General features: G+C 38.3%; 1 protein-coding gene across 2 annotated transcripts in view; it reads left to right on the forward strand.

Moving 5' to 3' along the window:
* Positions 1 to 1,629: 1,629 nt before the first annotated feature.
* Positions 1,630 to 21,290, forward strand: part of AHR (aryl hydrocarbon receptor) — a 51,588-nt gene continuing 31,927 nt past the window's right edge. Inside the window, exons 1-2 of one of the 2 annotated variants that reach the window (XM_061413637.1) lie at positions 1,630 to 1,709; positions 12,854 to 13,041. In XM_061413637.1, the coding sequence (XP_061269621.1) occupies positions 1,645 to 1,709; positions 12,854 to 13,041 (253 nt within the window). In that variant the 5' untranslated portion in view covers positions 1,630 to 1,644. Of the gene's footprint in view, positions 1,710 to 9,750; positions 12,616 to 12,853; positions 13,042 to 21,290 lie in introns of those variants that run through there. The other variant, XM_061413636.1, reaches the window with a different exon arrangement.

Below are 21,290 nucleotides of genomic sequence, written 5' to 3' on the forward strand. Positions count from 1 at the left end.
AGGAATGGACATGGTGCAAGATTTCATCTAGACTTCTTAGTCTGCCCTTCTCCTGACAAGCAAAACATACTCCTGTGTTTACTCTTCTGGTTAAGGGCACAGAAGGAGTCAGAAATCTTGGAGATACTTGAGATTGCTCTCTCTCACTTGTCTATTTCCATATTATCTGCTCTTTTTTCCCTCCATCCCACTGTCACTTCCCTGGACTTTCACCTGGACTGCTTCAACAACTCTACTCTCTCTGCATCCACTCTTTTTCTCCTGTAATCCAGTTTGCACTGTCATTTAAAACGTACAAAACACCAGAATGTCACTTGCCTGCTGTGGATCCTTCAAAAGTTTCTACTGACTGCAGAATAAAATCTGGACTCTTGATCAGGCTTTATGATCTGACCCTAGATTCCTGAATTTCACTTCCAGCTTCTCTCTCCAGCTATACCAGACTGCTTATTGTCAAATGCCTCCTGCTGCCTGCCTGCTTGCCTTCCCACCTTCCTGAAATCTGACTGTAGAGTAACAGTTATTCTGACTGGGGAAAAGATACTATACTGTCTTGTACGGAGACAAAAACCAAAGTCAAAACAAAAAGAAGAAAAATGCCTAGCCTTCAACTCAGATGTGGCCTCCTGAAGCCTTCTCCTCTAGGAAGATTTATAGCTCCACAGGTTATCTGCCAGCTCACTGTAATGCTTAGCCAAAAGTTAGCTGACTCACTGTCTCCTGCAAAGGTGAATTTAAGCTCACTACTTGGCATTTCTTTCCTTGAGGTTGTCTAATTACAAAGAGTTTGGCTACACATAATTTGTTGTCACATGTCTTTCTGGGCTGGAAATGTGTCCACAAATTCCTCCCCTTGACCTCAAGAAGATGGCTACTGGAGGGGGCGGGGGGGTGGTCATTACGCCTTACGTCATCACGTGCCGGGAGGGTGGGGCCTCAAGGGGGAATATTGCGAAGGGCGGGGCCAAGTAGGATGAGGCGGGGCTACGAGGGGCGGGGCGGGGCCGGAGAGGGGTCGGGGGCGCTTCTGCTATTCAGCCGGTGCAAGCAGCAGCGGGAGGCATCGCAGGGCGAGTCCACTTGATGCTAGGTTCTGAGAGCGTGACTGGGACCACCGGCTCAGACCAGAGGTAGCCGCATAGCCGAGCGGAAGCTGGTGGCACCCGTAGCGGCGGCCGGAGTCCGAGCTCCGCAGGCGGGAAGCACCCGGGATCGGGGAAGTCCCGGGAGCAGCGCAGCGCGGCGGCGCCTCCCTCACCCAAGGGGCCGCAGCGACGGTCACGGGGCACGCCGCCACAGCGAGCGACCCAGGCCGGGATTTCAAACAGGCAGCCCAGGCTCCTCCTCCATCCGCGCCGCCTCACCTGCGGGCAGCGCGGCGCCGCCTCTGCTGGTAAAGACGGCACCTGCGCCTCCAGTTTCCCCGGTCTCCGCCCCTCGCCCCCCGGCGCCAGGCCGGGGCCGCGCACCTGGACGTGCGGGGCTGCAGAAGCCGCGCGGCTTCTGGGGTGCTGTGTCTCCGCCATCGCCCCGGGAGGGCACAGGTGGAGCAGCCACAGCTAAGTGGAACCCCGTCCCGGTTGCCGCCGGGTCCCGGGGACAGGGCCGTCCGCGCCCGGGAGGAGCCGCAGCCAGCCAGGCACCATGAACAGCAGCAGCGCTAATATCACCTACGCCAGTCGTAAGCGGCGGAAGCCGGTGCAGAAAACGTGAGTCTCCGGAGCCTGTCCTCTGTGCTGTGGAGGGGTGGGCGCTCAGGCGCGGGACACTGCCGCACCCCGCCCCCAAATCCCCGAGGCCGGGGGATTATGTCCCTTCCCTTTGCAGTCTGTGGAATTGAGATCTGGAGGCCGGTCGAGAAACCCAGGCCTTGGATTTTTCCGTGATTAATGATTGCATTTTAAAAATTGTGCCCCCGTTCTCTGTGCCCCCCACCCCTTCTCCAGAGCACCCATTCACACTTCCAGCCATTTGCAGCGCTGTTCACTGTGCTGTGGTCCTAATTTGTTGACAGCTCTCCTCTGCCCTGTGGGGCTGGTGGATTAGTTAACCTAAGCCCGTCTTGAAATCCCCTTTCACATTTAATATCCTCCCCTGTTAGGTTAGAGGACGGTCACCGTTCTTACTCCTGGTAGGGCGAGATGCTTTAAATAGCTAAACACGTGCTGTGCGCAAGAAAGGGGCTGAGTGCCTCTGAAGGTATTTTTTTGGTTCCCCGAAACTGGCTTTCTGTTATACTCTTATTTACTTATTTGGCAGTAATTTTGTAGCGCTCAGCGTGAACATATCAATAAAATGTATAGAGGTGGTAGCAGCTTTGAGAGAGTGTAGTAGCCAGGATACAGTAGAAGATTTGTATTTTAAGTCATCTTTTGGGGGAGATTTATCACTTTGGAGGTGGTTTTAGGGTCTGCAAATGATTTGGAGATGGAATTATTGAAACAGACGTTTTCATTCTTAGCATCATTCTCTTAATTCCCTTTTCCCTCTACTTCAAAGTTTAGTCAATTCTGATAAAGTACAAACTTAGGTTTGTTTGTTTTGGTAGGATATTTGTGTGATTATGGCAAACACTTTAATTTTTTTCAGAAAAAAGAAAAATCCGTGCTTAACACAGAATTACTTTTGCGAGTTGGCAATGTTCATGTGTTTATTCCTAATTATTATCCTTGAGTTATTTTACTTCACATTTTTCAAACTTTCATAAACAATTTTAAGAACACTTTAAACGGTTACTCAGAACAAATCAGAAGTGTGCATGTGGCTTAAGACTAAATTTAGGTCACTAATCCAAACCAGAAAAATAGCAGTTTAAGATTAATATTAAAGACCAGTTTAAAGGTTTCAGTATTCTGGAGTTTTAATTTCCTTTTAGAATTTCAGTGATTGCAGTCCTTCAGATCTAGACTTGGCATCAACAGAGGATATTCATCTATAAATTGATTAAAATTTGGAAGACTTATCCTGCAGCGTGGTTGACGTTAGGAATACTGTCAAGTCAGCAGTTTTTGTCTTGGCAATTCTGTTGACATTGGTTTACAATACTTGTGTTTTATAGAATTGTTTCTTATAAAAAATGTGCTTGTCTAATTTGACTTTGTCCTTGATGGTTATTTAAAATTGAAAGGCATCACAGACACCTCTGTGTATTTTAGTTAATACAATAGTACACTTGACATAATGTATAATATATATATATGTATATCATAGGTTTTATTTGTATAGTTAGAAAACCTGAGAATTGGTAAGTTATTGCATTTCAGGAAGTATGTTACACAGGACCTAGGTGACTTCAATGAAATGCTTTAATTTTTGTATTCATTTTAAAGTTTAACATTTTGGGCTTCTTGTTAACATTTTATTAAAGATTTTCCCTTTAAATATATTATTGCACATTTTTTTTAAGGATGTACCTTTTATTATTTGATCTTAGCACTTAAATATGCTTTCTAAGACTTTAATATATTTGTGTTTAATATCTCCTGTAATACAACCAAAGTATTTCCACATTTACCCTTATTTTATTTAGTTAGTAGAGATGTTTATCACATCTTCACTGAGCATCATGCATGGCTTCTAATTCCACAAATGCCTTCAAATGTCACTGCTCCATAAGAAAAGCCTACTGCTGAAATTTACAGAATCACGGGAAGTTGTTCATAAATTGTTTTTAACTGAGTGAAAAATGATGAACTTAAAATGCAGTTAGAGTCCATTTCAAGAATGGAGCCATAAACCCAGTATTTTAATGTTTTTTAAGTTAAATTACTAGTTTATAACTAATAGTCTAATATGGTGGCATATTGTCAGAAAAATTCACTTGAGCTGAAAATGATATTAAGATATGTTTAACTTTGACCCTGTAAGTGAGCCACTGTATTTTACTTAGAAGAAAATACATTGTAGCATAATCATAGAACTATTAATAAAATGACCATTTAAATACAGAATTCTATAAAATTTTGGAATCAAATGGGTGACATCATTTTAACCTGAAGATCTCCCCGTCTTCCATGGTATTTATTAAGCAAGATAAACTCCCCCTAGTGGTGAAGTCCAGCATTCAAAATCATCATTATTGATAGTACAAAATGATTTTAAACGTGTTCAGTTTAATCCCACTGAAGTATCTTGTACATAGTAGACACTCAATAAATGTTTCCTTTCTTTTTGGGGTAATGAAGGGTAGAAAATTAAAGGACCTGAAGCAGCCCTGAATCCAATCTACGTTCCTAAAGAGATTTTCAAAGATGTCTTAGGAATAGGTTCTACTCTGTTTCCTTAAATGTTCCTTAAAATAAGCCTGCTCCAAAAAAAAAAAAAAAACCTTATATTTAAGAAAAAGCAGTGTTTTTACTTAAACCCTCTTCTTTTATCAGTTTTTTTCTTTGGTGGTGAAAGACCTGTTATTAATTTCTTTAATTACTTTACATCATGAAGATAGATGAAAAACACAGTACTGAATTAGAGTCTGGATTCCTGCCCCCTGCCAATGAAAATAACTTTGGATGTGTTTTTGTAGTTTTTAAGCTTTATTAACACATAAAAAGTTTTAGTGGTACTTCAGTTTACCGTTTCTGCAGAAAATTAGTGCTGAATGTTGGCAAATAATAGGTGTTGAGTAAATAAAATCTACACCTGAAAATGATATCAACAGTAGTGATGATCAAACCAGCTATCATGAAGTGTCAGAATTAGAAATAACTCTCAGCCTTTAGGTGACCCTTTAACTTTGGTAACACACTAATAACAGTAATAGGAAAGCAGTGTCTTCCTTGCTGTTTTTATGAAATTGCTATTCCTTCTATCTAAACTAAATGAATCTCAGTTATATTGATGCCTACTTAGTTGAATAAAATTTTGCAATGTTTTCTTGAAAATGTTTGATATAAATGTACTATGATACAATTACCTAAGTAGCTTCTAAAAAAAAAAGGTCTTGTTAGTTACATACTTCTTCACTGTTGTTTTTCTTTCAAATAGCTTCCTTCAGATAGTTTACACGTAGTGGCTATAGAGGCTCTTACATGTTAGAACTCTGAAATAAATGAGTGAAAGTGATTAGCTATAGGTAACCTATTAAAGGAGAAGGAAATGGCAACCGACTCCTGTATTCTTGCCCAGAGAATCCTGTGGACAGAGACGCCTGGTGGGCTGCTGTCCATAGGGTCGCACAGACTTGGACACGACTGAAGCGACTTAGCATGCATGCATGCATTGGAGAAGGAAATGGCAACCCACTCCAGTGTTCTTGCCTGGAGAATCCCAGGGACGGAGGAGCCTGGTGGGCTGCCGTCTATGGGGTCACACAGTTGGAGACGACTGAAGTGACTTAGCAGCAGCAGCAGCAACCTATTCAAAATAAATGATGAAAAGAGGAAACAGTGAGATAGAGATTGAAAAACACTAGTTCTAAACTAAAAGGTGCAGTCTGGTTTCCTTGCTTTGGGTGGTCCGGGCAAGTGATTGATCCATAAGGCAGGGCAGTCCATACCTACACTGCCACTCTTACAACTAAAATTAGCAGGAGAAAAGTGTTTTATTATCTGTAGAGGCTGCTAATGATAGAGATGAAACAGAAACTCTTAAATTTCATTCTTAAATACTTTTAGCCTACACGGTCACAGAATAACCATTTCTCCTGTGCAACAGTAAGAGGCAGTCTACGAATATGTTCTCAATTGTAGGTGATGACATGCGGTACTCCACTAGTGAAAAACTTAACATAGTATTGCTTATTGATGCGCATAATTAAGACAGTTACTTAGAAATTAATACCATGCAAGTCTTTGACACCAGTACCTTTCTATTTCTATGCTTCTTTTAAAATGGATTTTTTTGCATACTGGTTTAATGTAACAAAAAACTACTCTTTGTTAGTGTTCACTGTGACACAGGCATGCACAGTGCTCTGCAGACATCATTTTATTTCATTTTTATAGTAGAACTATGAAAAGTTTTTATTATTATTTCAGTTTCCTCTGTAGGGACCTAAGGTTCAGATTCAGAGTTGTTAGGTAGTAAATGAAAAGCTGAGTTTGAATATCAGATTCCAGGTCTTTTGGCTCCAAAGCTTGTGTTTGTTCCAGCTTCACAATACTGTCCAGGTGAATATGTTCAGTGATGCGTATGGTTCACCCGTATATGGAGATTTCCTTATAATGCTCACTGTTTTTTCTCGAATAGTGTTCTGAAATAAATTATTCAACATTGCCCCTACCTGATGGTGTGCTTGTTTCACTCCATATGTGCATTCATGCCCTGCCTTCTTAGGTTCCCTTCCTTCTATTTGCATTGAGGCACTACCAGCCTTACCTCCTGCAAAACACTGTTTTCAGTGGCAGCAGAGTAGTCCCTTCTGCTAATGTTCTGTAATTTATTTTGAGGCAAAAATTTTTTCTTTCCAATCTTTAAATACTTCAAGTAGTACTTTAAAGAATATCCTTGAGTTTTGTGAATTTCTGTATGAATTTTTAGTTCATTCCTTTGGGGAAAATTCCTGTAAGTGGAAATTTAGGGTACAAAGATATGATGTAATTTTAAGGTTGAGCCAGATATTATGCTCTGAAACATACTGTCAGATTACCAAAAAAAATTATATTCCTATTGGTAGTCTGTAGGAGAGCCTATATCCTTGCATTTTTGCTTTATAAAAATTGTCAACTTCATAGGCAAAAAAGATGGGGTAAGCACTTGAACTTCTATGTTGAGATTGTATGTGTGGAATAATAGTATGTTTGCAGATTTTTCTATTAGAGATGTCCTTTACATACTAGTTTTCTTTGTCTTATGTTTTTCAGTTTGCTCTTTTACCCTATTTTAATGAAATACCATTTTGAAAAGTATTCATTTTAAACAACACATGTATATTAAGAAGTCAAAAATACATGTATAATGTCAAGTTTGGCATACTAAGCATTATCTGATGATCTTTTATTGTGATAGTTATGGTTATCAATGCTATTTAATCTCTTCTTCATCCTCCCAATATAGTTTTATCACAATTTTGTATTCAACTCACTTGCAGTGTTTCATTATTTTTTAAACCACATATATTGTTTACTGCTGAGTTAAGTGATACACTCTGATTACATTTTCCTTTCTGTTCTCCATTGTCATCGATTTCTTTGTTTACCTATTTTTCATCTTCATATTGTTTATATCTGTGTTTACATCTGGGTTTAGCTATGTCTTTGCTTTATCCAAGACAGATTTTGTGTTTCTGTCTCTGATTTCGTTGTTTGGCATGGTTTTCTGGAAGAGAAGAATAGCTGCAGAAAGCCATATACTCAGCCATCATGGAACTGGAGCGATTTACGTATCTCTTAAGACCTGATTGAGAAGCCACATCTCCATGAAACCTTCCCCATTTATTCTACCTCTAGCTGAATCTTACCTTCCTTAACTTTCCAGCATAACTTTGAAGGCACCTACATTTTTGAGCAATACATTATGTTTGATTTTTGCCGTGTTATAGAGTGCATCTTCTCCTAGTAAGAAAGACAAGCTCTGTAAAGATAGGTGTCTTTCCTTTGTCTTTGTAGCAACTAGAGCTTCTTAGTACCAGGCACATAGTAGATATCTGAGACTATTTGTTAATTTAACAATTGCTCACCACTTCAAATTTTTCATGTTTCAGTGCTTTATATATGGTAGATGTATTATATATGGGTTCCAAGGAAAATACATAGAAAAAAGTGCATATTCAAAACAGAAGAGGCTAAAGGGATCATCCTTAATTTTTTTGGTTTTTTTTTCCTTTTAGGATTTTGGAAGTAACAGTGGTTTCCAGGGCATATTTCATGTTCTGGTTTTCATTGTGAAAGTCTTGTGCTAAAGATTACATGCTGTTTGTACCTTATCACTGCTCCTTAAGCATAGCAGAAGCAGGAAAGGGAAGAAGCCATCATAGCTATAGAGTAGAAACAGGAGAGTAACTGAGAAATTCAGACTCCTTACAAGTAACTGCCAGTCAGAATGCTCAGAAGTTTGTATAGACCTTTTTTGCCTCACATAGGGAAGTAGATATCCAGCTGTATTGAGCTTAATGTGAAATCTGACTTTATTCATGTCATAGATTCCCCTCTCCAGTATCATATTAGGCATATAATTTATGATGGTCAATATTCAGCATTTAGAGATAAATAAGTATGAACTAAAGCCATAGGAAGGACATGAAGAATGAATGTGTTTGGAGCTGGGCTTAATGGGATATGGTAGAGAGATTTATCGAGAAGTACTTCAATATCCTAGCTGTTGGAATGAGAGTCATACTGTTGTAGATGCAGAGAAGGGGTGCTCAGAGTTCTGAAAAACATGAACTTGAGGACATTCAGGTACAGAGACTGGAAATAAACAAATTATTGGTAAGTAGCTTGAAGCAGTGAGAGTAGATTAAATCATCCACAGGAAAAAGCTGATAGAGCAGACTCAGTCCTGTGATAGGTAATCTCCGTTAGAAAATGTCACCTTAATCTCATAGGATTACTCAAACAGTCTTTGGATGTCATTTTGAGGTTTTATGGTAAATGTCACATAAAAATATGAACATCTACGATTACAGTACTTTATGGTTAAACTGGGTCCTTATGTTTTTTAACTGTGTTTCAAATACTGAGCACAAATTATGAGCCTAAGAGACAGTTTAGCTCGGGATATTAAAAAGGCTTTACGAGGAGCATGCTAGCTGGCGTTGGACATACCATTGGGCCTGTTACACCAGTACTTACGGCACGCACGGCTTCTAAAGCAAAGCATGGCATGCAGTCAGCTGAAGGCTTGCTTTCACAACAGTTTTGGTTTACAGGTTGGGACAAGATTTTTGTGGTTAAGGCTTAAAAAAATAATAAATTGACTCCTTTACATGATCAGCATCTACCGTCTCTCAGAAGATGCCTGAATTAAAAATATCTCAAATCCAATCTTTCGGAGACATTTATTTATATTTCAAATGTTAGCCTTTTGTTTAAATAGATGGTTGGCAGTATGTTTTGGCATAGGTTTGAAGAGAATACAGAAGTAATACTTGCATAACTCAAGTCAAGTGTGATTGATGTAGAATTACTCTCTCTTTTTACTGTTTGGTGCATCTTAAATAGATCTGGATAAGGGTGAAGTATTTTCACAAAATAGTTGTGAATATTTCTCACAAAATCAGTGAAAAGGTACGTCAGATCTATTCCTTCAGCTTTAACAACAGTGGATCTCAAATGCCAAGTCCAGTAGGTACTTCTCCGCCCTGGCTTTCCTTAGTAACTTTGTGCATTTGACTTTGTTCTGTGACCTGCAAAATATTCTCCCCTGGTTCTTTTCCTGTCTGCCTTATTGATTCTTCTCTGTCCTCATTTTGCCCATTGCCCTTCTTCATCTTTATACCTAAATGTTGACATCACTGAGGTCTATCCTTGAGTATCTTCTCTCTGTTTGGCGTACCTTCCATTAGAAAATGTAGTTGTTATCCTGAGCTCCAAATCCCAGTCATTTGTGACCTCTCCTCACCAAATTTTTTTTTTTCCCCGTTACTCCCTATACCTAGGAAGTCAGCAAGTCAGTTTGGTTGAGTGATCATTTGAGTCTGGCTTCGTATGAGCTTTGTGGTGGATTCAAAGTGCTGTTAAAAAAATCGCAAGCCAGGCCATCCTTACTACCCCACAGTCACTCCTTTTGGTCAGGCTCCAGTCATTTCCTTTCTGGACTCTTCTGATCAGCAGCCATCAGTTGAGAGTCCTCTTTGTGTCAAGTACTATGCTGGGCATTGGAGATATAAAACGATGAAGTTTACATCATAATAAGAGTAACACATAAGTATATGCAATATAGGTTGCATAACACTTCGGCAGTTTGATCTTCTGCTAAATATCCCAGTACGTGCATAATAATACATTAGTACTTGGACAGTTTGCAGTGCATAAAGAAATAGTCTCTGCTAGGGCAGACCTGACTTCCGCAAAGAGCCAGTACTAGACTCTAGGCAGCAATATCACATGTAGAAGCACCGCTGAACCTCTTTCGCCGACTGTTCTGTTATTTCTTTCTGTGTCTTAGCAGCTTGTCTTGCTTCAGTGTTTGTGTTACTGTCTTTTCCCCAGTGTTTTATAATCATTACTGGAAAGCTCCCAAGAGCACACAACTGGATTTTATTTTCAGTTGTGGGAAATGCCATCAGCCCAGAATCCTCCCTTGTGGAATGGCTATTGAAGGCATTTGCATAAGATGCACATGGTACCTAGTCGGATGGGAGGAATCCAGTAGGAGTGGGTCAGGGAAGACAACAAACACGATCTAATTGAGCAACACTGTGAAGCTGCTGTGACAGAACACAGGGATGCTGGGGAGTAACATGTATGAGAACAACAGAGTGCGTATTGGTGACTTAAGTCCTGTCTTTGCTCTGGAGAATAACAGGCAAGGAAGGTTTTGCCTGGGGGATCAGAGACCAGAGGAAGAGTTCGGGGCCATAGAAAGATCAAGAGGGGGTTTCGTTTGTTAGGTTAAGGAATGTGGACTGTGCAGAGCTGCTGAGTGGTTTGGATCAGAGGAGTGACAGATTTATGTTTGAGAAAGGAGGACTGGCTGTGCTGTGATCTACCCTGCATCCCATCCCCTCCATCACCAGAGTCAGGGCAGCCCAAGACTGGTCATGCAAACCCCAGCTGAGAGCTGAAGCTGACTTCCCGATACCAAGGGCCAACTTCATACCATTTCTGTGGGGAAACCTGCTGTTTCCTCTTCAAGAACTTTTTTTTCATCAGATGCCCTCATGGCTCACTCCTTCACTATACCCTTGTCTGTGCTAAACCATCGCATCAAGAGACCTTCCTTGCTGATCAAAACCAGCACCACATCACTCCTTACTTCCTTATCTTGCTTTATTTTTCTTCTCAACACTCACCAGCCTGGGAAGTTATATGCTTATTTGTTTCTTTCTTCATTTGTGTATTTCTGGATCCTCCCATCGGAATGTAAGCTTCCAGAGAACAGGGGCTTTAGTATGTTTTGTTCACTGCTTAGTGTTCTGGGTGTGGCATGTGGTGGGTAGTCAATATTGTTGAAGGGAGTTGGCCCTAACCCGCTTCCCCGTCTCTCTCTTGCACTCTGAGCTTCTCAGATAGTTCCTCTCACTGTTCACCTTTTCTCACTTGTGCCGCCTCCTGAAATCCTGTTCACCTTTCAAGGTTCAGCTCATATACCACCTTTTGTATAAAAATGCTTTTTCAAGCAATTGCTCACTGTCCTCAGCTCCTGTAACACTCTTTGAGTATAGAGGAGAAGAATGTTTTCTGGGACTGCCCAGGACATAATAGGTGCAAACAAATATTTAACAGGTGATTGGTTGGTAGAGAATTATTCAATGGGGTGGACACGCATTATAAGTAAAAGTTGAAATTCAGTTGATTAATTGGAGAAATGCAATAACTAGATGTGACTTGAGTTTCATTTTACATGTGATTAGGGAAAATAGCTAGAGAGAGAGTCTCCAGTTTCGACTAGGTATGGAGTAATGCACAGAGTCTTGAGGAAAGTATTTAGGACTTATTTTGTATCCATGTACTTTACCAATTTCATACTCTTATTTTTTGTAGGAATGACATGAACTATAACAGAAACAAAAAGAAATAGACAAGTTCTGAAGAAATTACCCATTAGGGACAGTGTAAAAAAATATGCTGAATTTTCGTATTGCTTTCTGTCATATTCTTGCATGAAGTATGACTTCTTTAAAAAAAGTATTACTTCTTCATGTTACTTCATGTAACATTGAAACCATGCTATCTATAAATGTTTTGATTGAATCAAATTAATAGCGTTATACTCAAGCAAATTTATACTTTTTAAAATACTATAATTTGAATCATCAAAAATACTTTGTCTTCTCCAGTAAAACTGGAGGAAGAAGTCTTCATCTTAAGAATGCTCTTAATATTCTTTATATTTTCTGGTAAATGGAAGGATGCAGAGACATGATCTAAAAATGACTTTGTTTTTTAAATATCTTCTCTATATTTTAATATTGGGTATCTGATGATCTGTAAATTCACTTTTATGGATTTCTATTATGAAATCCTGGGTAAGGCCTTTGTGTGAAGTTCAGTTTCTCATTTCTGAACTCAAGTTCTACTCCTACCCATCAGTATCTTTTCTCTCAGATGAAAAGATTTTCTAATTGAGACACAAATTATGTCATAAAGATATAAAATTTGCCAGTAATTGCAGGTAAGCAATTAACCTCTAATATTTGTCGGTCAACAAATACTAATAAGTGAGGTCAAATTTTTCTTGCCTTAATATTGGAGGACTCCATTAGATGGCTGGAGGACTCTGTGAAGATGCAGGAATGGGCTTTGAGAGGTTCTCACGGTCAGGATGAAAAGTGTTTAATACAGGAAGCTGAGGGTGATGAAGAAACAGCTTTGTATTTAAGGTCATTTCTGTTTATCTACAACCTAAATGATGCCAAGATGATTCTTGTGAAAGATAGCAAAGGAGGCATAATTTTACCTAACTTATGGAGATTTCTTTCTTCCCCCTAGCAATGGCTGTGTTTGAGGGAGAAAGAAACCTAGTAGATTTTTCGATTGGGAACCATATTCCACAGATGTATGAGGTGTGGGAGAGGTACTTGCGTTTTCCTGTGATGGGTTCATAGTTTTTAATAAAACATTACAAAAGAGTTTACCTATTATCTTGTTTTTCTTAATTAAGATGTGAAAGAAGCATTTTGGAAAAAAATTTATATAAACTTGCAGTAGGTTTTAGATGTTTTGTTAGAAAAATAGTTGAGATGTTATAATGCGATAAAAATGTTTGCTCTCTAGATCATCGTGTATTTTACGGAATTCTGTTTGTTTTTCAGTGTCAAGCCAGTCCCAGCTGAAGGAGTCAAATCGAATCCTTCAAAGAGGCATAGAGACCGACTTAATACAGAACTGGACCGTCTGGCCAGCCTACTGCCTTTCCCACCAGATGTTATTAACAAGCTGGACAAACTTTCCGTTCTTAGGCTCAGTGTCAGTTATCTCAGAGCCAAGAGCTTCTTTGATGGTAAGACAGAAGGGTTTAATTTTTCTATAATCGTTTACCAAGTATTTAGCTTGCTTATGGCTGTTACCACTTCTGTGTTGAAAACTGAAAAAATTAGCCTTATGTGAAAAAGTTTTGTTTATTGCTGTTGAATAAAACTTAGGTAGCAAAGCCTAATTTTTAATATTTCTAAAAATCAGTTTTCCCGATTTCTTCATCAAACAGATGCTGCCACTTAAAGGATACATATGTCATTCTTTGAAAATTATAACACATGTGAAGTATGACACTTTCCAGTTCTTCTCCTTCCAACTCAAAATTTTAAAGTCTTTTTTTAATGGAAAGAATGAGACATATTAACTACGATGATATATTTTTGCTGGGTTTCCTTCACTGTGTTTCACAGATATATCATTTCGTTTGTCCCTGGAAAGTTATGTATAGTTCTGCTGCTTTATAATTAACTATATGTTTACTCCAGGAAAATGTAATTAAAATATCTTCTTCCACCGGGAAGAGCATTTCGTTATTGGAGGCAGTGGGCTTGGCTTTCAGTCCCCAGTGTGCCACTGACAACTATTTTACTTTAATCTTTTAGCATCGCTTGACTCAGCTGAAAGCAAGGGATTTGAACTAGGTAATCTTTGTTAATCGCACAGTCTATCGTAGTCATAAAGTATTCTAAATGGAAGTTTTGGTTTGAAAATAATGTTTCAGTATGTCTCTTCATGCAAAACAATTCCTCGATTTCTCTTTTGTCTGTCTTCTCTTTTTCTGTTTATATGTCAGAGTTTTTAGAAACTGTTCAGTCTTTTAAATGTATCTTGCCATTTGACCAACAGCAGTAGAGAATTAATGATAAAATCTCAACGACTTATGTCAGTGCTTCTTAACCTTTAACGTGCTCACAATCACATAGGGACCTTGATAAGATGAAGATGCCTATTCCGTAGGTTTCGCTGTCGTCAGAGATTTTGCACTTCTTACAGACGGTCAGATGATGCTAACGCCCTTGACACAGTTACAGATGCTTGAATTTGCAGTTTGTGTGCGGAATATCACAGGACAGTTATTTCCCTGTAGGTTTGTGTTTAGATGGTTTGCTGTGTTTAGTCTGAGCATCTTTTTTATTTATAGGTTTGTTTGACTGCCATATGTTGTTTATTTTGGGTTAAAAAACTATATAGTTCAGTCATTGCGAATCTGAGCAGTATACACTGATTTCAGGATGATAATTTCAGGGAGGGTTGTATATTTAAAGGTTCATAGTAGATACTTAACATTTTCTCTGTTCTGTATAAAAAGGTCTTTGAATTTTCCAGACCCTTCATCTTTGGGGTGAGTTATGAAATATTGAGTGGTGTGTGTGTATCAGCTGTACAGTCATTTTGTGACAGGAGCTAGAAACTAACTTTCCAGATTCCCTCTGTTGTTTTTGCAGACCACATCTCAGTTACTTCTGTCTTCTGGGAACCATATATATAGCAAAATCCTGAGGACTTTTCCCTCGGTCTGTGATTCTCAAACTATTAGTCCCCAGATGGTCAGCATTAGTTGTCCGCTGGGCATTTCTAACAGATCTTGAGCCTTACTGAGCACACTGGAATCAAATACTCTAGTGTGGTGGCAAGTTTGGGAGCCCTTGTTGTCGACTGTAACCTCAAGGGCACTCCCAGCTTCTTGGGATGCAGTCCTGACCTTCAGCATCTCTTCACACATGGTGCTGTCAGACCTGTGATGGGGCTTCTGTGACACGTACAGTGTGGTCTCTGCCCTTAGAGAGTTTATAGTCTAGAAACAAGGAGGCATTCCTTCACTCTGATAAAGATGTACTGACATGATCATTTTGCCTTTTTGTTTCCTGCTCCTCTCTCATGGGAAATCAGCTTATATGTTAAAAAGAGGGGGAAAAAATATGTAGGATTTTCCTGTTTAGAAGCAGTGGGGCAGAAATGAAGCTGCTTAGAGGAATAGCCAGTGTGCCATTTAAGTACTAATATACTAATACATACTGTGTGAGGCTGTCTTTCTGTCTCTGTGTATGTGTATGTGTTTATGCTTACACATATACATATACACATTAATATATGCATATTTAATTAAAACTATATATACATATTTTTTCATGATTGGATGTGTATCCTGTTCAATCCCCCAAGTAAAAGAATTTCCAAAATCTACCTTATAAAGAATGTCGTAGTTTAGCAAGGCTCCTTATGGAATTGTTACTTGTCAAAAAGGGTTTTCTGGGCTCTTCACTAATGAGTTTATGTTTTATTCTGGCTGAGTGTGTTTGACAGTAGGCTCTTATTACCCTCTTAGCGTCATTCCTTCATCAATCAAAGTATCTTTCATTTGAGGTCCTTTGAATTACTGGTTTTTATACTTAAGTGTGCCTCAGCATAACTTGGAAAGCTTGTTAAATGCACATTCTAGGATGTGACCTTTCTTTTGCTGATTCTGAGTAGGCTTATCCAGAACCCAGGAATCTGTATTTTTATAAGCAATCTAGATAAGTTTAGGACAATGATTTAATCTGATTTTACGCCCTGTGTTACTTAAATTTTTTTTTTTTTTGCCTTTAGAAAGACAAACCCAGATGTAGACAGTTTTAGAAAGACTTAGGTGTGTTTGCTTGAGGCTCAGTGGAATGTGTACTCTAAGCAGGTATTGTAGGGTTGTTCAGTACAGGAACAGAGTTAGGTGGAAGGTGAGCGAAATAATCAGTGAAAAAGCCCAAAGTCTGCCCCAGACCACCACTGGTCTAGGAAGGCAATGCAGTTTTGAAAGCACACAGAGAATACAATTTTCAGGTGATCGTTATGATCTAAACAGATACTAAGTGCAAACAGGGAAACGTGGAGCATGAGGACAGTGATTAGGATTTCTGTGTGTGCTGAAAACCACTCTCCCACTGTTAGGGAAAGAGTAGAGCGAAGGGAAGCTCTAAGTGAATAACAGGATGCAAACAGGGGGTGTGCTAATTCCTGCGGAAAGAACAATATAAACGAGTAATCATACAATCTTGTTAGAAAGGAAACTCAAGTTCTACTGTAACAATAGATATTTTTCCAAGAAAATACATCTATTTATTGCAAGTTTAAATAATCCAACTTGGATGGGATCTTCTTAAACTGTGAAGCCATGACTCTATTGCTATGACTGTCTGAAAAGCAGCACTTAAGTTTCAAGTACAACATTAATCTTGATCCATTTTTTAATTAATCAGAACATTCTGAACTATAACTTTAGAGTACTTGAACAAAACTCAGTCATTGTGGTAAAGTTAGAAGGTGTTTCTGTACCATTATGAAACTAAAATGGTTTTTAAATACATTTTGTAATTCAAGATTGTGCTTTATTTATTCTAAATACTGTGCTAAATTCATGAAGAAGAAAAAAAGGGGGGAAAAGGCTTTTCTGCCCTCTAATAGATCAAGATCAAGTGTCTTATAAACTGTGACAAATACAGTATGTGAAATCCTTTAAAAATGTGCATGTGAAATCCTTTAAAAATGTGCATATGAAATGTTTTTAATGCAACAGTTAGGGAGTATTTTCAAGGGAGGGAAAAGGATTAGAAGCTTGTTAGTTTTGGTTTCAACTAAGGAAATAATGGAGGAAGTCTTTGTATGTTTAATCCTTGAAAACTCTTGAACTACAGGTATTATAGATAGTAAAGCCCAGGGAATTTTCAGTTTGTAATTTCTACTTATTTTATAGATAAAGTAATCATTACAGCATTTTCATTTTCACAGTACAATGCTTTATGGTTTTTTGGGTGCATTTAAACATGCCGCATATTGCCTATTTTTTTCACTAGAATAGAAGCTCCTGGAGAATATTGTGTCTATTGTTACACCTGAAACACTGGGGACAGTGCCTGCCCCAGAGTGGGCACTCAGAAAGCCTATTTAACACATCTGAAAAACAATGTAAAATTCATGTTGAAATTCTGAATTATATGCTTTATATGAAATGTGTCTCTGGGGCTTGGTTTATGATGTTACTATTGTGCAATTTCCAGATAATCTCTCTGTGAATAGCCACTTACAATGATCATGATTGGTTCTACCAATTATTTTATTTTCTTATTTCAGAATCTACACATGCAGGGGATGCTTGTTTTAAGGAGCTAGAGCAGTAACAGGTTTTGACATGGTCTTTCATCAGTTGGCTGAATCATATAGTGAGACATGTGGAAGTACGAAGGACCCAGTCTGCTTTGACCTGGCTTCTCACCGCCCTTTCGCACGGCTCTCCCTGCAGCCCTTTGCGTTCATGGCTTCTCTGCCTTCACGTTGTGTTTATTATCTTGCCCCTGGGCCAGGGTCCTTTTCTTCCCTTTTGGCTGTCCCTGCTGCACTTCCCAGTAGTCTGCCAGTCTAGGTGTATTTTTAAGTTTTGTCAGCGCCGATGGGATGTACAAATAGGACTCTGAACTTAAAAGGAAAAAGCACTCTCTTTGTACATTCAATAGATGAAAAATGCCAGAGTATAGTGACATTTTAATTTCTGCACCATGGACACATTTAGACATGCTTAAGGATGAACAACCACATATTAATACTAGATTAATTGGAATTGTAAGTGTTTTAAGTTCTGTTCAGTTTCCTCAGCAGCATTGCTCTTCTGTGTTACCTTCCTTTCTTCCCAGCTTCACGGTTGAAAGGCTTTTCTAAATTATGTATCTGTGAAGTTTTTCTGTAGAGTCTTCTCTATTTTTAGAAAACAAATTTTAAAAATTCCAAATTACTGTTTTCTGATGTTAGTAATTAAATAGGAACATAGGAAAGTGCAGTTTTTGCTGCTTGATAGATTAAATCCAAGAGAAGCAAGCCTCAGGACAGAAAATGACCAAGTGGACCTGTGACCTGGCAAGTCAATGTGAAAGCCTAAAATCTTTAACATCATGTTAAAACAACTGTCCTTTTCTAATTTTTTTTTTAAGTAGAAAGTAAAAGGAAGACCTATGTCACAAATGAGTTTTAAACTCACATATCATATTACCTCTGAGATGGAAAATATTTAGAATAAAATTTAAATAACTTAATGACTGTGATCAATAGTAGGTTATTAAGAGAGACTTAGATTTGGGGGGGTTGCATGTAACCTAGTCTTTGAAATTGGTTGATGTGAAGGAAAAGGGTTGTTTCCTTCTTCATTGTATCTCTTAAAGCCAGGATCAAACAGTGGACATTGTGCTTGTTAGCCAGTCTGAATCAGTATGGTAATGCTTTATTCTTAGTAAGAGTAACTTCAACTTGTGAACAATGTTAAATAAGATTTCATTATCATTTTAAAAAATATTCATCATCATGTATCATTTACATTATTCTACTTTTTGACAGCCCTCCCCAAAATTAATGAGAATGACTAATCCACTTCTGTGTTGAAACACAAATATCTATAATGAAGTAAAAAAAAGACAAGTTTTCTTTCTTTGAGACAGTAGTAAGTGTCAGGGCATGTAGAATTGATCATTCTGTAAAATATCCATAGTACTTGTTGTCCCTTTAAATACAGTCTTTAACTGTGAAATCTTACATCCTTCATTATACCTCAGTCATGAGTTATTCTTCATGACATCTTTACAATGAAGATGTACAGATTTAATTTGTGGAAAGGAAAACTCAGAAACAGGAAAAGGTGATTGTGTCTAGAGGTGAGTTTGCGGATCTGAGTTCGTAATTTCAAAGTTCTGCATTTGCAACTGTCACGGGGACAGTTTTCTGGTTATTTGTAAAACTAGATGGGGCTTCCCAGGTAGCGCTAGTGGTAAAGAACCCACCTACCAATGCAGGAGATGCAAGAGACATAGGTTCAATCCCTGAGTCGGGAAGATTCCTGGAGGAGGGACTAGTTACCCACTCCCATATTCTTGCCTGGAGAATCCCATGGACAGAGGAGCCTGGTGGGCTCCAGTCCATAGGGTCACAAAGCTAAAGCGACATAACGAAGCGACTTAGTACACACAACACAGAAAGCTGGATAACATAGGGGCAGTGAGTCATGAATCGCTGTGTATGCTTAAATAATCACTGTCTTATAAAGCATAAACATTTTACACATTGGAGTATTTTAGATTCATAGAGTCTAAAAATGCTGTGAGAAGAGAGGATGAGAAGCATTAACTTCTGATATATGGTGATCTAAAATATATTCAGCCTCAGTGTTTACCATGGATCTTGGTAGACTGTTTTAAATTAGAAATTACATGTGCTTTTTTCTTGGTCTTCCTTTTGTAGATATTTAATAATTCGCTTCCAGTTCGTTAGGTTTTCAAAAAAGAGTTGTTGTGTTTATTCATCTTTAGCTTGTGTATTTCTCTCAATTTCAGAACATTATCTTGAAAAGTATATATATATATATATATATATATTTGAAGTATATGTTTGAAGAATGAACTTGAACAAGCAGTAAAAACCAACTAAGTAATAGAGCCTTTTTAAGGGTTGATATAAAAGTTTAAGGTGTTTGTATATGTGTTTTTTACATTTACTGAATTTGTATGCTAACTTTATTTCCTTTTTAAAAAAAAAATACTGTAGGCCAAGTAATTCACAAAACTTTCAGTATCATACATAGCAACTGTAATTTCTTAATTCTAGAAATGTCCTAAAAGATCAACACATTTGAAATCATCCAATAGTGTTTTGTTAACCCACTGTATTCAGATGGTAATTTATATGTTTTTTTCCCAGAACCTGAAAACACGAAACTCTAACATTCATGATACCTTCCATAAATAAACTCATAAAATTTAGAGCTTCTTTTAAATTTTAATTTATGGACAATATAATCAGATCCATGCAGGTGGAAACATGGATACATGAAAAGAATGGTAGGACTTTCTTATTGAGTCAGGGTGTAGTACATTCAAGTCCTGGCTCTTATATTTAATAACATGACCTATATGGGTCGGGAATTTAATGTCTCTTTTCCACGTATAGTCTAACTTACAGCAAAAGAGGCATTGAATTCTACCGGTGGTGGCTTAGTCACTAAGTCATGTTCAAGTCTTGTGACCCTACGGACTGCAGGCTGCCAGGCTCCTCTGTCCATGGGATTTTCCAGGCAAGAGTAGTGGAGCAGGCTGCTGTTTCTTTCTCCCCGGGATCTTCTCAACCCAAGGATCAAACCCAAGTCTCCTGCATTGCTGGCAGATTCTTGACTGACTAAGCTACCAGGGAAACCCTTAAATTCTTTGAATAAATAAGTAAAATGACAAAATTATTTTATGATATTTTATATAGGATACTTTTATCTAGAGTGTTTTTCTTTGCTTTGGCAAGTATTCTTTAAAAACACAGTGACGTGCATATCAGAATCTGCGCTCATTATGGTCTTTATAATATGTTTTGCTTCTTTCTTGTCTCTCTTAAATTTACTGCTTTAATGGGTTTTCTCTTTGATCATTTCCTAGTGTTATATGACTCCAGGATCCTTGATCCTTACTTGCTTGGCCATGAGCAGTTCCAGTTGGTTATAAATTTATGGGCTTAGCTTTCTTTTTAAAGGAAGATTACCACTGGAGAAATATTAAAGCCAGCCCAACTTTTGTAGTTTTCTCTTTCCTCCACCACCCCCACCCCAGTACAGGTTGTAAATGTCTTTAGTTAAATTTTAGTTTGAGAGACCTTGTGAGGCGTTTTGTGAGACTTCACTGTTGGTTAATGGAAATATACATCTGCCCTGTTGTAGTGTTTTAGAAACTATTTTCACATATAATGTAAAATTAATCCCTTGAGGGTCTGTAATGAGATACAGTAACACTACCACTAATCATTTTTATTCAGTAATTATATATATGTATTATTTTTTAATGCTCTTATGGCTTTTCGACTTTTTGATCAACTTTTTGTGTGTGTGGTATCTTTTTTAAAACTTTTTATTTTATATTGGAATATAGTTGATTATCAGTGTTGTGATAGTTCAGGTGAACAGTGAAGGGGCTCGGTGATACATATACATGTATCCATTCTTCCTCAAATTCCTCTCCCTTCTAGGCTGCCAGGTAACATTGAGGAGAGTTCCCTGTGCTATACAGTAGGGCCTTGCTGGTTATCCACTTTAAATATAGCAGTGTGTACATACCAATCCCAGACTCCCTAACTATCCCCCCGCCCCCTGTAACCATAAGTTCTATTTCTTAAGTCTGTAAGTCTGTTCCTATTTTTGTAAATAAGTTAATTTGTATCATTTCTTTTTAGATTCCACATATAATGGATATCATATATTTCTCTTTCCCTCTCTGACTTACTTCACTC

Source organism: Bos javanicus, chromosome 4 (genome assembly GCF_032452875.1).
Source record: "Bos javanicus breed banteng chromosome 4, ARS-OSU_banteng_1.0, whole genome shotgun sequence".
NCBI classification, from domain to species: domain Eukaryota; kingdom Metazoa; phylum Chordata; class Mammalia; order Artiodactyla; family Bovidae; genus Bos; species Bos javanicus.